Here is a 16,739-nt window from a genome sequence, read left to right as displayed (position 1 = left end):
ATGAAATTTATTATCATATTAACAATAAAATAGATATAAGAAGATGTGGTATGAGTGTCCTTTTAAGACAACTCTCCATCCAAGTCATAATTTGTAAAAGTAAATCATTATACTATGAGGTTAAAGTACAGTTTTCTGAACACAGAGGAAAGAATTTTAAACAATTCCGATTTTTTTCTCAAGGAAATAATCATTTAAGTTTATCACCGATCTGTCAGATCAATATAAATACATGTATCTAAAAAAACAAAGAGGTTCATCTTGGATTCTAGACCACCAAATTCTCCCCCGGCAAAAATTTCACTAGAGCAATCTTAAACTACCTTTAAACTTCAACAGAAATTTACACAATTTGGATTCTTTTCTCAAGGAACATATAATAAATTATCGCCCCCTTGTCAGATCAATAATCAATTAATTAATTTCCACCATCTATTAATTACCTTACAATGTAGGAGGTAGGGAGATATTCATTGTGGTTACTCATCCGTAACAAATCAATCGGATATTTCTTTACTATTAAATTCCTTCACATCATATAAGTACTATGGATGATTTATATTTAATCTAGTTAATTGAATAAATTCTAATTATAAATTTAATAGATATGTAATATTTCTGCTTGATTATTTAAGACTCTTTGATTAAAGTTCGACAAATATGTTATTATTTTGTTAATCAATATTTCATTAGCACCTTCCTCTTTTGCAAGTAAAACGAATGCATCTTGATCATATAAAATCTTTAATTATCATAACCCAACATCAATTCATGTCAGCTTGTTAAAGCTATTTTGCAAATAGCGTCTCACTCAAAACTCTGGTGTACCAAACTTTTAACATATGACATGTTTAAAATGCGATATCAGTCAAGATGCAATATTTTGAACTCATATCAGAAATGCTCTACTTTTTATAAGCATATCTATAAGATTAGCATAAAGATAATGGCAAATATTTCATTTTTATTTTACAAAGAAACCATAATAAAATATTTGCCCCATTTTTTTCTACGGAGAATATTAAATGAGACAGCATCCCTACATATTAAAGAAGCAAAAAATAAATATATAGATGTTGTAACGTTATCAAGGATTGAAGTTAAGAAGATGGCAATGGTAGCTCACCGCTTAAATTTTTAGCCAATATATATGTGTTCTGACAATTCTACTGAACTTATTTCTTGTTAAGCCTAGAACCTTTCTTCTTCTGGATCTGCCTTACTGTCTTCAAATTCTACTTCCTGTAAGACTATTCCTTTAACTTAACTCTACTAATTCTTCTTCCTGTAAGACTTCCTTTAACTTACCTCTACTTATTATCACCCCTCCACCTGACGTACCTCTACTCCATATCTCATATTACCTCAACTAATTCTACTTCCTGTAAATCTGTTCCTTTCTACCTACCTCTACTAATTCTCCTTCCTGTATATCACCCCTCCTCCTGACTTACCTCTACTGCATCCCTCATATCAAATTGTTGCACGGATGATCGGTTTTCATCTACTTCCTGTATGGCTTCTTCTCTCTGATTTCCTTCCATCAATTCCTGTTGATACAAAAAGATTATATATCTCAACATGTACGATTAGCTCGTGAATGTAACAACATTTTAGATTTTAACGAGAGAAATTTATGTATTACTGTCAAATTATTACACCAGGGTTTTCGATATCACAAACTTAAGTCAAACATTTACTACATTTTATCATTGGTATAAGGACATCATTCGTCCCAAGCATCAGTCAGGAGCCTCTTCTTATTATTGAGATATTTATTTCAATTCAATAGCAATTTTTAATAATATTTAAAACATAATTTGCAAAATTTTCTTAATTTACTCAACATAAAACATAGTTAAAGTTTGCTGTTAGACAAAATATGTAGCAAATACTTTATCAATTTAATTTGATAACATATGTTTGAATATTTAAATTCTATTAAGAAATATTTGAATTTCTAATCTAATTAAAGGAGTTTTTTATTTTTTGTCAAAATACTCTTTTACTAGGAGTGGAATTTCAGATGAAATTCTTATGTCATTATTTAAATACCCAAACATAGTAAACATTTTATTTAGATGTAGTCTTTGACATTTTTATTTATTTACAACATATAGCATGAACAATATTGTGCAAATGGTTTTGACCCCTGAATTAAATTGTAACAAAATACTTATATCACGTTCATAAAATTGGATTTAATTCAATAAAAATGAAACATAATACAGATTAAACATCATTTAAATTAAATAAACAAGCCATCAATGTATTGACTATGTTTATGTAAACTATTTTTTTAGTGTTTTTTTTTTTTAAATACAGTTTGTTCTTTCCAAACAAGTCAATTGATTTCAGTTTTTATGTACAACCTGAAAATGAATATTTTATACTTAATTGTTTCCTGTCAAGAAAAAAATCTCAGGTAACAAATTTAAGGCACAGTAAAATATTAGAATAAAACATATAAATGTGAAATAATGAACATTGTACTCATGAAAATAAAGCTTTCATAAAATTCTAACAACACATGCACTTTATAATTAGTATTCGTCAGAAGTGTTTTTTCCTGCAATTTAAAGTTTCATCAAGAACCTTAAAGTCAAGGACGTTTAGAACCAAAGAAATGATGGACTACATTTATTTCAAAGAAGTCGCAAATTGTTTAAATTCTACTCTTACCAGGAATTTCTGAATGCTAGCTAAGCCCCAAAAATTTTGTATCCAAAATATAAGCAGCTAACTTAATTCTTTCATCAGAAATTCTTAAGTGTGAGATATATAAACATGATTAAGAAATGCCATAATTTGCAAAGTATTAATCCAAGATTTCTACTTTTGATTATTTCACAAATAACTGTTCAATTACTGACTCCAAATCTTCAAAGATATTATTGCAAATAAAGCAATAAAAACTTAAATACAAATAAACAGATTTGAAATAACTTTTCCTTTTTATTAGAACTACGCATGGAAGTTAAGGCCATCAAACTGAATGATTAAGAAAAACATGCAACTTGGAATATAAATTATTATTATCTTAATAGAACATATTTAATTTTGCATTGTAAGCTGAATGTATGACGGTTTGGATGGGGTTAAATGATTAAAGAATAATGCCCTTAAAAAAATGAAGATTAGAGAATAACAGGCAAAAAAAAAAGAAGATTAGAGAAAAAAGGGGTTAATTTTTTGAAGATTAGAGAAACAAGGTTTTTTTTTTAAAACATTAGAGAATAAAGGGGTGAAAATTAAATGTTTACAGAATAACAGACCCCCCCCCCCCCTCCCCCCATCCAGACCATCATGTATTAACAATGATAATGATGAAACAAATCTCTTGAAAAACTGAAAGTAAGATTATGTTACTACCAAATCATGTAAAACCAATTTATTATTCCATATAACTTTAATATTTCCAGTCAACTCCCACACAATTTTAATCCTAGATTTTTTCATATAAAAGTGACCCAAATTTTCTAGATGATTTTCTTTTGGCTTTATCTTCCTTCTGGTGAAAAATAAATTGGTCCTGAAAAATACTTGAATTACGGTGCCATTCAAATGTTTATTCCAAAAATAAGTAAAATCAAACATATAATCAGTGCAATTAATGGGCATGATGGGTAAAGTTTACTGTTTATCAATTATTTTGTATTTGAAGGAAACATATATAAAACTGTCAATTTTCCTACCCAAAATGTACTGATTGAAAAGTTGATTTTACTTCTTTGTATTTTTAAGACAGGACAGAGTATCAGGAATCAGGTGTTTTGAAGCTCAGGATTTTGAGATTGACACTTTCGGGATCCGGTAATTCTTTTTTTCGAATTTCTGGATGTCAGGATATAAATTTAAATTTATTTAAATTTGGGACCTCAGGATTTCATGTTTTCATGTTTTTCATGCCCGAGATTTTGGGATCAGTACCCCTCCTACCCCCCTCATGAATTTTCCTTGGAGTTCAGTATTTTTGTGATTTTACTATTTTCCTACCTGCTGCTTCTTCATGGCATAATGTACGGCACTTTTAACCAACAAATCTGTGAGGACCTCCTCTTGAGCAACTTTATCTAGTGTGGAGTACGAGACCTCTTTTTGGACACCATCTTTAGTACTTATAACTTTAATGGACCCCATCTGTGAAGGGGTTCGCTCAGGCTGTTGTTCTGGTGTTACTGTAATAAAAAAAAAAAACGGAATGAAATGAAAAAGACTGTATATTTTTTTTTGGTTAGATACTAATGTCTTGCATAATGTGGGTTAAGCTAAAAGAGAAATTAAAATGGTTGACTAGGTGAAAAAAAAAATTAGGCTTGTATATACTGTATATGCAGACTTTGGCGGCAAAACCCAACACTATGAAGACCCATTGGTGGTCTTAGGCTGCTTCTTCTCTCTGTTTTGGTTGTTGGTTTTTTTGACACATTCTCAATCTCTCAATCTTATTTTATTAGATATTTTTTTCTTTGACTTATATAGATGGACAGAATGGCGATTGAGAATAGCTGTTACTTGACCTGCTTTTGCCTTTGGTGATGCAGGTAAAAACAATGTGGTATGGGCTTTGCTCATTGTTGAAGGCAGTACAGTGACTTATAGTTGTTAATGTCTGTGTCATTTTGGTCTCTTGTGGACAGTTGTCTCATTGGCAATCATACCACATCTTCTTTTTTTCATACAGCTTATTGCTTTACCAACATATTGACAACCAGGTTATAACTTACCCACAGTTTCAGCTGATTCCGGTCGTACTCTGTAGAATGTGTAGCCCGACAGGGAACCAGGTGACATCAACATGCTCCTCATTAGTTTGTAGGGAGCTGGGAAATGTGACATGTCATCGTTCAGACGTCGCTGCAGATGTGGATTTAACGGGTTGTAATAAAACAATGACTTTTCTGTCAAGTATCCTGCAAAAACAAACAAGATTTTTTTGTCATAAAAGTTGTATACACAAACAAAATCAATCATAACTCATGTAACAACAGTCTAGTCAGGATTACTGTTAACCATCTCAGATACTTTAATTTGCTTTTTTAAAGCTCTTACTAGCCCATTTCACAGCAATTTAAATTTGTGATTTTCAAATTGGTTTGAAATCCAAGGTTTACATATACATGAACTTCTTGTTATTTTTTTATTTAAGGAATGACTGTAATATTTTTTCTGTCTATGAAAAAATAACATAAAAAATTTGGTGCACACTGAATAACGCGTGTAGCGGGTTATTCAACAGTGTGCAACACATTTTTTATGTTATTTCGAATAGACAGAAAAAATATTACACTCATTTCTTATAATTTAATTCTAAATTCTTTTTTAAACCGTAGAAAACCATGAAAAAACGTTGACGACGTCAGGGTCACATGACTAAATTATGTCTATGGGCTCATAACAAAATAATGTCAGCCAATCAGAAGACGCGTTACATCGAAAATTAAATTATTCTCAAATGTCAACAAAAATAAATAACTCATGAAAATCAGTTGGTTTACAGTTATATATTTATCTTGAGGGAATCCCTGTCTCATTTATACCGTATTTGTCATTTCAGAATCTGTAGGATTATTGGTTTTTCATTGTTTCTATCCCAAATGACATAAAACGAATCAGGGTTGGCAAAGTATTACCCACCCGGGTTTTCCCAGGCTGGGCAATACTCCCAGAAATGGGTAATAGTGGGCATTACTGGGCAATATGATTTTTTAAGCTTATTTTAACACAAAATAGTAAAGACTTGTTATAGTTTCATAGTATAACAGCTAAATATATAATTTTTATACAGATAAATAATGAACTATTGACAGTCATTTCTAGAAAATTCAATTTCATTCTCTTTTCTATTAATTTTATATGTAGGCAGAATACAAGATTTGCACATTTAAAGATACCTTTTAATTACCAAGTATTGTTTCAATAATCTAAACTTTAAAAAATGCATTTTATTGCAGTGTTTAAGTGAATTGTTAATTTTAATTGTTATACATTCATATTGCTAAATAAACACCCTACACGGTCATGCCATTAACACTTATAAAATTGAAAAGACTGATTATTTTTACATAAACAAATCTGTGTTCTAATCTGAATAACTACTTATTAATTAGTGACAGTACATATATATTATTTAAATGTGATGTTTCTTTAATACATGTAATTGTTAATTCTTAATAGGAGCTATATTCATTTGAAAAAAAAAATTATTTGCTTTCTATTTACAGTTTGCCAATCTAGACAAATTGCTAAACAAACAAAATAGGGTATAAATATCTTATTAAATGTATTGCATTTGTGTTTATCACTGAATCCTCTTTAAAATTCAGACAAATATTTAAATTACCCAGTATTGCCCAGTATTTCCCACTAAAACCCAGTAAAACCCGGGTTTTCCCAGTATTTCCCACTGGGCTGGGCAATACTCATAAAACCCGGGTTTTTGCCAACCCTGAAACGAATAGATACATGTATGTAATCATTTGTTCAAGTTTCTTTTGTTTAGAATTTTGTTTATATAAAGAGGACAATTTGCCCATGTTAAGGTGTACTATATCTTTTATTAGATATTACCAAGAATGCACTAGATTCATTATTCTTAAACAATGCATTACGCTATTGTTTCAGGTAAGGGTGAAGGTTGGTACACACATTAAAACATTTAAACCTGTTGCATTTGTTTGTCCTAAGTCAGAAACCTAATGTTCAGTGGTTGTCGTTTGTTGATGTGGTTCATATTAAGTGTTTTTCTTTATAATTTTTTATATAAATTAGATAGTTGATTTTCTTGTTTAACAGGTGTTACACTAGTCATTTTTGGGGGCCCTTTATAGCTTGCTGTTCAGTGTGAGCCAAGGTTCTGTGTTGAAGACTGTATTTTGACCTACAAGTGTACATGTATATTATGGTTTACTTTTACAAATTGTGACTTGGATGGAGAGTTGTCCTAAAGGCACTCATATAACATCCTCTTGTATCTATAGACTATTTACATATACATGTACATGTATTCATAACAGTCTTTATGTGTACCTTTGCTGATAACTTTTCCAAGAACATTATCATCCCAACTTTTGGTCCACAGTGACAAGTAACGTTTAGCAGAGAACCCTGGTCTGATTTGTCTTTCAAATAAATCTTTCTTCCTTCTACCATATGTGTTGTGTATGAATCCAAGATATACATCTGTATCATCATTAGTAGGCTCCTGAAAATAAACAAAAATATTGATTGATAAACAATGTCTGTCTAGTGGCAAATACTACACAGATATAGGATGTGGTATGACAGTGCCAATGAGACAACTCTCCATCCAAATTGCATATATTCAGGCTGGTAATACTACATGCAACTTTCAAGTATCAAATTTTAAATGCAGATGCAGAGACCTATCTTCAATGATTCAATTTTGTTAATGCTTGTAATATAAACATCTTAGAAAATTCAGAAATTATGGATGCATTTACTATTATATAGGCCAACTAAAATTAATTAGTAGATTTTCATCCAAATTTTTGAAAAAAATGGGGCGGGTGGGAGGATTTTATTTTTTAATTTTTATTTCCAAATTTGAAACAGGAAGTTTGGAAGGAAACACAATTTTTGACGGTTACCGGAAACGGAGATGAACAAATCCAGAAATCGAAAATTTTTCAAAATAACAAAAATTGGGGCAGGACGATTTCAGAGGGGCGGGCGGGGATGAAAATCTACCAATTAATTTTAATTGGCCTTATGTGAACTGATTTTTGAAGAAAATGTGAGACTATAATTATTACAATTTCCACAAAATCTGCATACAGATATCAGAATGCACTAAGCTCTTATTAATGCTACATGTATGCTATTGTGATTTTCTAAGAAGGGACAAAAATGTGAGATTTATTAATTATTGCAATTTCAGAAAATCTGCATACACGCAGCCATGACAGCGTCCATTGTACATGTATGAGTATCAAATATCAGAATATGAGGTCTTATTACTACTATACTCACCCAGTCCCTTTATATTAATTTATTCCCAATTATAAAAACATCTTGATAATTTCTGAATTTAGGGGTTTCACATGCACTTACCCTTTTTCCAAATGATAAAATAGACTTTGCCAAATCATCAACAGTTTTCAGTTCAAGTTCATCAGCGCTTTTAGAGAGTTCTAGTGTTTCCTCCGTTGGATGAGGCCTCCGATGTCTGGCTTTCTTAAAATCATGGTGTGACGAAAGCACCTTATGGGCCTGGTCTTCGGAGTACAATAGTAGCGCTCCTTTTCGTGTGGTGAAAGTTTTTGGTATTTCCTGTGATGACTGGGATTTAAAATGACTGGATTTTGTTGAGCTTGGTAATCCGTCAAAGTCATACTTGGGTATTGGTGGCAAGTATATCCTACTTGAGTTTCCAACAAAGTTAAAGTAATCCTGCAAAAAATCAGATGATATGAAGCATATATACATTGTGAAATTGAGAATGGAAATGGGGAATGTGTCAAAGAGACAACAACCCGACCAAATAAAAAAACAACAGCAGAAGGTCACCAACAGGTCTTCAATGTAGCAAGAAATTCCCGCACCCGGAGGCGTCCTTCAGCTGTATACTAGTTCAGTGATAATGAAATTGGTACATGTATATAATTTTTGCGAATTCATTAAAATTTGTACCCAACGAATGATAATAAATGCACGGGTTTATTATAATTATTCATATTAATTTGCCAATTCTTTATCATAACTTAGTACATGTATATATATCTCAGCAAGAATTTAATTTAAATACAATAAAATATGTGAAATTTGTTCCAAAATAAAGGCCCTAAGGGTATATACATATATATGTCTCTTACTTGTATGGCTATAGTTATCTTCAGCAATGGGACACTGAGTGAGTGAGTCTAACATTAAAGAATAGAATATATAATTCATAACATAAAATCTCTTTTGCTGATCCTTTTTTTATTTATATTCCTATCCTATTCTAGCCCGAAATTCAAAAAAAAAGTTAAATCTTGCATAATACTGCTATTTCCTATCTTAAACAATTGAAGTAGAACTTTCTATCTACTGGTACATGTAAAATTCTAAGATATATTTAATACATATAACATAAAAGCAAAAACAATGGCAGGTGTATAGTCATTAGACAAATTTATGAAACCTATTGTTTCCTATAGCTATCCCTTATCCTACAGATGTTGCAGAAAATGGCCGCAGCTGCCAATTATCAATTAATTTCAAGCAGTCATTGAGTTGCTATGATTTTACAGAAATAAAACTGTTTTCAAACGTATGGGCATGCACATGTATTTGTATTATATATATATCAAAGTTCTTATTCACTGTTCTTTTCAAAAATATATTTAACCTGCAGATATTGCGCTGTTCAGTCACAAAATTTAATTACATAGGTTAGTAATTTTTGCAATTTTAACTACAAAACAATAACACTATTGTTAAATCTATACTTTTAAATTTAAAGTATAGATTTAACAAAATTAGGAAGTTGACCTTAATGCCTTAAAATAACATGTTTAAATAAAGATACATGTTGGAACTTCTATTTACTGTAACTTTTACATATACATGTATATAAAATCTTAAAATTAAATTATAAATTACTGACAAAACAATAAGTGCTGTGTTCCCAAAGTGAAAAATACATTGTATGATGTATATGTTTGTGAACAATGTATTTACTAAATGTACATGTTCTATGTCATGTTACTCATGCATGACGTACATGTATGTAGAAAATTTATTTATAAATGGCATGTAATTTCCATGCACAATGCACTTCAATCTCTTCAAACTGTGCATTCATTATCAAATATAATGATTCATTTAAACTCCTTTTAATCACGTCAAAATGACACACAGATACATGGGAAAATATTGGTTATTCTATCATGTCTATAATAAAATGTCAATATTATAATATTCATTTTCATTATGCCTTCAACCAAAAAAAATTTAACCAGCATTTATGCGTTAGAATTTACTTTATAATGTTTATAGAAAGCCTACATTCAATAACATTGTCATCATCAGCAGTGTGTCTCAGTTGTAACTTGTCAGTATTAAATACAATGATCCCTAAAAGTTAATATGAACCTAAAAACTGATTGATATTAACTGCGAAAACTCAATTTTATATATAAATGATATACTGATATATGGTCATGATGATGTATGTTGTACTGCTTTTAATGATAATTATGAAGACAACATTTCAAATATGTCATTTTAACTTTAATAAATAAAATACAAAAACCATGTATGATTTTACTTCAGGAATTTAATTTGTGTGGTTGTCCAAACTCATATTTGACAGTCTATAAGTTGTCTTTTTTTAAAGATGGATAAAGATTTCTTCAAGCAGTCTAAAATCAAATGATCCTGGAGCAATGTCATGAGGGCAAGACCAGGGCAGACATGACAGTTAATATAAATTATTTATCGATACCATCATCATGTATCAACATTTGCTAGTATGGTTTTGAGAAATGATGATAGATTATTAGTCCGTCCAAAGGGGACGATAAATTGCTGACTCCTATAAAGAAAGTTCCTTGTAGATTTCGAAAAAAGAGTAGGCGGTAGTCCTATAACATATGACCTCGGGGGCATTATTTACTATTTCTATTTACTGTTCTGATATTTTTTTTACTATCAATGTGCCAAAATGAAAATATCAGTATATAAACGTTAAAAATTGAATAAGAATGCGAAGTCATATGTTATAGGACTAAGTAGGCGGATGCTGCTACAAGGCAGCACTAGCACCCACAAAGTGGAAAGTCAAAGGGATTAATATATAAGTTGCAATTACTTGTTTCCACTTTAAACATGTTAAATAAATATGTTAAAATCAACAATATGCTTGTACCTTTCTGTAATTACCAATGATCTGTATGTATATATGTGTTAATAACATAATTAGTAATTTATTATATGTTATACCTCTGAGTATATTGTTTACATAATTACTTATTAGTAATTTACACCTTTGTGTTCTTACCTGTGGTTCAAATACAACATCTATTTTCTCGTGACCGTTTTTACTTATTTCGCCAATTCCTCGACTCAATAAGGATAAATTGAGTGCACCACCGGAGCTTGCCATCTTGTTTACTTTTGTAATAGGACGTCAATCATCTGTACAAAATATACAATTTACTGATCGATTTAAAATCCCTGGAGAATATAAAGATAATTAGAAAACGTGTAGTGACACCTTATTATTGCGGTAATCACTGTATGGATGTATTCACCCGATAGGTGTGACAAATTGAAGCTTCTGTTTGATTTTTATAAAGTAAACATAGTCACACTTTTACTTTTTTGAAGGCGATTTTCACCTTTTCCGCCATATTGTTTGTCGTTGCTAGTGCGCGTTACGTCACTTCCTTTGGAATTTAATTGATGCGTGCTTATTTCCCGCGATTTTTTTTTTCGACACATCCTTTTAAAAATATATTTAAAACCAGACTGAAATGTCATATATGTGTCTGTTTAAACAAAACACATGTAATCGGTATATAAATCCTGATCCTGATCCTAAGGTCAATAATTGACACTACTGTTCTCTGTGTGCTATCTTCCTCCTCTTATGGTACACCGTTGCTCGAGGTAATATCTCGCGGTACTTTGGTATACTTGTTTAGGCGCAGGATCGGGAATCAGGGATTGCAAGTTCTTGGAATCTCCCTGATTTTGTAATATATTCCCCTACAATTTGCGATGTTGCTTCGTAGGTTTCTCTTTTTGGTGGTGCTAATATTGACTGTATATTTGTTGGATCGATGTTAAGTAGTTCCATTTGTCTTCGCATGTCCTCTCTTTCTTGTTGGTATCTTGGGCAGTATAGCAGGAAGTGTTCTGATGTTTCTTCTTCTCCGCATTCACAATATGGCGTGAGGGATTGACCGATAAACCTTTTTGTTATTCTAAGCGGAAGTAGGACAAATCGCCCCACTGGCAAAACGCCCCACACCAAATCGCCCCACTTTTTCACCAAGTTGCCCCACTTTAAAAAAAATTCGCCCCAAACAGGTTAACCAACTCGCCCCACTTTTTAAAAAATCGCCCCCCCCCCCCCCCCCTGTGAACTCGCCCCACTTATTGAAAAAAGGTAAAATCTACGTACTTCAATGTATAATTTTCAGGTCTACCAACTAGGATCAATTAGCCCCGCTTAAATGGAAACTTATCTACACAGAACACCAAAAAAAAAAAAAAAAAATGAAAGAGGTAGGGACAATTTGTCGGCAATTTGTTTCATTCGATAAGATAGGTAAATAATGTTTTAAATAGCCCGATAGATGCTATTTATAGTACATAAAAATACGTCACATCATTTATTTTCATACCTTGAACAGGTATTCCTACAAAAACAAGGCCATGACTATTGATTTTTTAATATTGATTTTATTTTATTATTAACATCCTTTATGCAAGGTGCCATACCATGTAACTTCTCAAGGAGCCAAATGATATCGAACTAATTCAAATCGTGATTTTCTCATTCTGAATATGTATATCTGTTACACAGTATTTGTCCTGGTCTTTTAAGGTTTTATCGTCTATAAGATTAGACAAGAAAATACATGTGCATGTATATATTTTAACCGCAGAACATCTTACACCAGTTGGTCATAGATCACCCTGTGTTACTACTTCATGTTGTATTGCCTTTTCTGTAATTTTAACAAATTGGCCCTTCGTTGTGATACAGATGCAACAGCTTCTTGATGTTTTACCTACAATCACGATTTGTAGTGTAATTGATTTGTTCTGTTATGTTGTTTTATTTTTCTGATGAGTTATGTACCCGTGTATAGACGGTGGTAAAAATTTCAGTACTAGTATCTTTACAGTTTGTGATTTGGCGACAAAATTGTTGTTGACTGCATTTGTTACATATAATACCATGTTCAAAAAAGGTTTCGACGAAATGTGTTTTGTTGTTATGAAAATTGTATACAATGGCCTTATTTTAAGTTATGTGTATATTACACCCGCAACATGTAGGCTTAATTTCTATAGAATTAATTCTCGTGTTATTGGTTATGTACAGGCACCTACATCAGTTTGACGGCAGTTGTCCCTTGGATATATGTAATAACGTAAACACATGAATAGAAAGTAATTCAAGAGTATGGACAGTCATAGGATTGCACACAATAAGAGATACATTGTTTTTTCTTTGATACACGTAAAATTATTTACTAGTACACTAACTGAATAGTCAAAATGAACCAAAATAACTCTATGAATCAAGCAAACAACCGAAAAAATATGATAGAAACTTTAAAATTTAATATAACAACACAAAAAAATGCAAAAGTTCTGAGCGAGGTTCGAGCCCTTTCTTCAAAACCGTCATTTATTAGTAGTTCTGTGCTCTACTGGTGGAGCTACGGCGATTCTTATCATTATGACTCTTATTTAGAAACTATATTGGTACAATTTATCGATGTTACAATTTTTTCTTTAAAAAGTTGTTTTTTATGTAATAAGGACACACTAAACCAATTTCATTTTTGAAGTAAAAAGTAGTATGAATAACAACAGTCATAAAAAGCATAACTTTTCTTTGGTTTGAAATGTCCTTCTTGGGGGATTCCCTGTTTTTTCCACATAAAAACACCCGAAAATCCGGATATTGGACTTTCATCCTTTTTTAGGGTTAAATTAACTATTGATCACACATATCATACTATATGTAAATCGAGATATTGATCAAAAAGCATTTTTATTTTTGGTTTTTATAGGAAAGTTTACTCTGTTGGCACTTTTTGAAATTGGCCCTTCTGTGAAAAAAATCCTCGGCATATTGGCCCTACCTCTTTATTTAACCATTATTTTTTAAATTAAATGTTTCACATTCTTATAATATAATCGCAAAAATGTGTTCGGATCATTATTGGAGAATAACTTTATACTTGTAAGCTTAGTTATTTGTATAACACTTTAAAATAAAAGGAAACCTTTTTATCCTTTTTCATAAGTGGAGCGAGTTGGTTAACAAGAGTGGGGCGATTTTTTTAGAAAGTGGGGCGAGTTTGTGAAAAAGTGGGGCGATTAGGGGTGGGGCGATTTGCCAGTGGGGCGATTTGTCATGGATTCGTTTTTCAGCATTTATTTGTCACTGGTTATATCAAGTTGGTCATAAATTAATCATCCATAATGTGTGTGTAAATTTATACTTGGAGTAAGCTGAGCATCAATGATCATCAATGATTTAAAGGAAAAGTTAAATAAACTATTTATGCAAAAAGATGCAATCAAAATATGATTTGATATAGGAAACTGAGCTTAATAACGATTTCAGAGGCAATAAACATTATAGGAACAAGCTTAGAACTTTGGCTTTTAGACTTTTTACAAGCAGATTTTGCTTAGAAAACTATCTTTTGCGAGAAAATTTTAAATATAGAAATTTCTTAACGAAATTCCCCGTATCAGTGCTCACGATTTGGAGATTGAGAGTGGAAGGTACAAAAATCTGACAGTACCAGAACGTATCTGCAAAGTGTGTGGTACTGAGGTTGAGGATGAATTTCTTTTTTCTTCTTCAGTGCCACAATCTTTCAAATATGTGTCTTAAACTTTTAAATGAAATAAAACAATGGTTTTAAAATTTTACTTTTGAAAAATTTAGATATTAAATCACAATTTATTTGGCTTGTCTTCTATATATATTTCATATATTTACTGAATATTTTCATACACCAGAAACTTGAAGAATTATTGTAAAAACTTATCCTCTCATAGGAAAGTTTCCTTAAATGATAAATAGTTGTAGTACTGAATGCCCAGTGACCCACGACACCCCCTTCTATACCTAGTTAAATTATTAACAAAAACTATAACTACAGTACCTGTTGTATTAATTCTTCTGCTTGTATCAATAAATATACTTTATAACTGGCATTATGTCTTAATCATATTGAACCACTTGTATTCATTAGTATGAAATTAATGTTGATTGTTTTGCTCTTTATCTGCACTGTGATTAGCAATAAAATATTTTTTGTGTTGTTGTTGTTGTTGTAATATGGTAGCTAGCTACATCACGGTAGAGCTCCGCCTTTTTTCGTATAATGTATTTTTTTCTCTTTCAATATATATTAAATTTGATTTTTCAGTCGTGTTTTACAAGTGACAAATACTAATTATTTCTTATGGAGAATATCATATAAAAGAGGGACGAAAGATACTATTATATAGCTAGGAAATCAATCCAAATGATTAAAAGCTTAAACTATTGCTTTAAAAGAGGGACGTCACGAAAGATACCAGAGGGATAGTCAAACTCATAAATCGAAAATAAACTGACAACGCCTGGCTAAAAAAGAAAGAAGACAAACTGACAAACAATAGAACACACATGACACAACATAGAAAACTAAAGAATAAGCAACACGAACTCCACCAAAAACTAGGGGTGATCTCAGGTGCTTCGGAAGGGTAAGCAGATTCTGCTCCACATGTGTCCCCCGTTGTGTTGCTTATGTTATTACAAATCCGGTAAATAGTCTAATTCGGTAGGTCACATTTATAAAAGGGAAGGAGATTGTAGTTACGACGTAAGGAACATATCCAATATTATTTGTGAAACGGTTATTCCATAACGGTCAACCAACTCGTGATGCCGTCCGTAAAATTTTACGAAGGGATGATTTCAACTTCACCATTTGGAACTCTTGGTTTAATAGCCTCTTTGTGAGCAGCAACCGTCTATCAAGAAATTCATGATAGGAAATACAAGCACGGGAATATCGTATCAATTGGGAGATATATACCCCGTATGCAGGTGCTGCTGGAATGTTGCTACTTAGAAATGAAAAGTTCACAATTGGAAAGCTGAAATCATCTCTTTTGTCGTAAATTAAGTTTTGTTTTCAATCGACCCTCATTGTAAGTCAAGATATGAGGCCGACTTGACTGTATCTGTTGTATCCTTTATCTCTAGTTCGATGGAATAGATGCGTTCAACATAGTCACCAAATTTTGAATTATTTAGTGAAAGAACGTCATCTTTATAGGGGAAATTAGAGTTAAAGGATATTGCTAACTTCTTATCTTTCTTCCTAAGACGTTCCTGTATGAAGCATCTTGATAATGTCAGTTTCAGAGATTTTTTTGTTTGAATCAGAACGATCCTTTACAGAGTAGGATTTATCCCTCCCTAACACAAGATACTTGTATCTACGTTGGACATTCTTTTTTATGAAACAAAGCAATACCAACTCTTTCAATTTGTCTTTTAGTTTGGAATGTGGAATACTTGTGTAAAGTGTAGAAAAAACAAAAAGTTTTAATACTATTGCAAGACGAAAGAGAGTTAGATTGTATGTACTCTAAAAGATCTTTGGAACTTTAACTGACAAATGCTTAAGTTTCTAAAATTTGAGTTCCAAAGAACGAGTGTTTTTGTCATCCTATTTAATTGATTTTATAAGGATTTTAAGTTCCTCTTTCTTCACATTAAAAGGCAGGTAATATTATAAGCTTTGAACACCACATATGTTGAGCAGAATATTATACCCCCTACCCCTCCCCTCTTTTCTCCAAAGTATCTACTTCTCGTAATAATTGGACAGTTGTACAATAGATTTACACTAGCCATAACGCGCAGGGGCAGATCCAGCTATTTTATAAAAAAGGGGGGTCCCAACCCAGGACAAAGGGGGGTTTCAACTATATTTCCCCACTCAAATGCCCCGATCGTCCAAAATAAAGGGAGG

At 31.7% G+C, this 16,739-nt stretch overlaps 1 protein-coding gene across 47 annotated transcripts in view; it reads right to left on the bottom strand.

Annotated features, from left to right (window-relative positions):
- The window catches only part of LOC139503786 (uncharacterized protein KIAA2012 homolog), a 97,636-nt gene extending 86,251 nt beyond the window's left edge, over positions 1 to 11,385 (bottom strand). For 29 of the 47 annotated variants that reach the window (XM_071293669.1, XM_071293667.1, XM_071293682.1 and 26 more), the window contains exons 1-6: positions 11,006 to 11,378; positions 8,074 to 8,412; positions 7,030 to 7,204; positions 4,728 to 4,913; positions 3,997 to 4,178; positions 1,455 to 1,550 (exon numbers count right to left, since the gene is read on the bottom strand). In XM_071293669.1, coding sequence (XP_071149770.1) covers positions 1,455 to 1,550; positions 3,997 to 4,178; positions 4,728 to 4,913; positions 7,030 to 7,204; positions 8,074 to 8,412; positions 11,006 to 11,110 — 1,083 coding nt within the window. In that variant the 5' untranslated portion in view covers positions 11,111 to 11,378. Of the gene's footprint in view, positions 1 to 1,454; positions 1,551 to 3,996; positions 4,179 to 4,727; positions 4,914 to 7,029; positions 7,205 to 8,073; positions 8,413 to 11,005 lie in introns of all 47 variants that reach the window. The other 18 variants (XM_071293701.1, XM_071293710.1, XM_071293712.1 and 15 more) reach the window with 2 other exon arrangements.
- Positions 11,386 to 16,739: the final 5,354 nt, after the last annotated feature.

This window comes from Mytilus edulis, chromosome 14, assembly GCF_963676685.1.
Source record: "Mytilus edulis chromosome 14, xbMytEdul2.2, whole genome shotgun sequence".
Lineage (NCBI taxonomy): Eukaryota > Metazoa > Mollusca > Bivalvia > Mytilida > Mytilidae > Mytilus > Mytilus edulis.
Note: the sequence above shows the minus strand (reverse complement) of the source record. Positions and strands in the feature narration are given on the sequence as shown.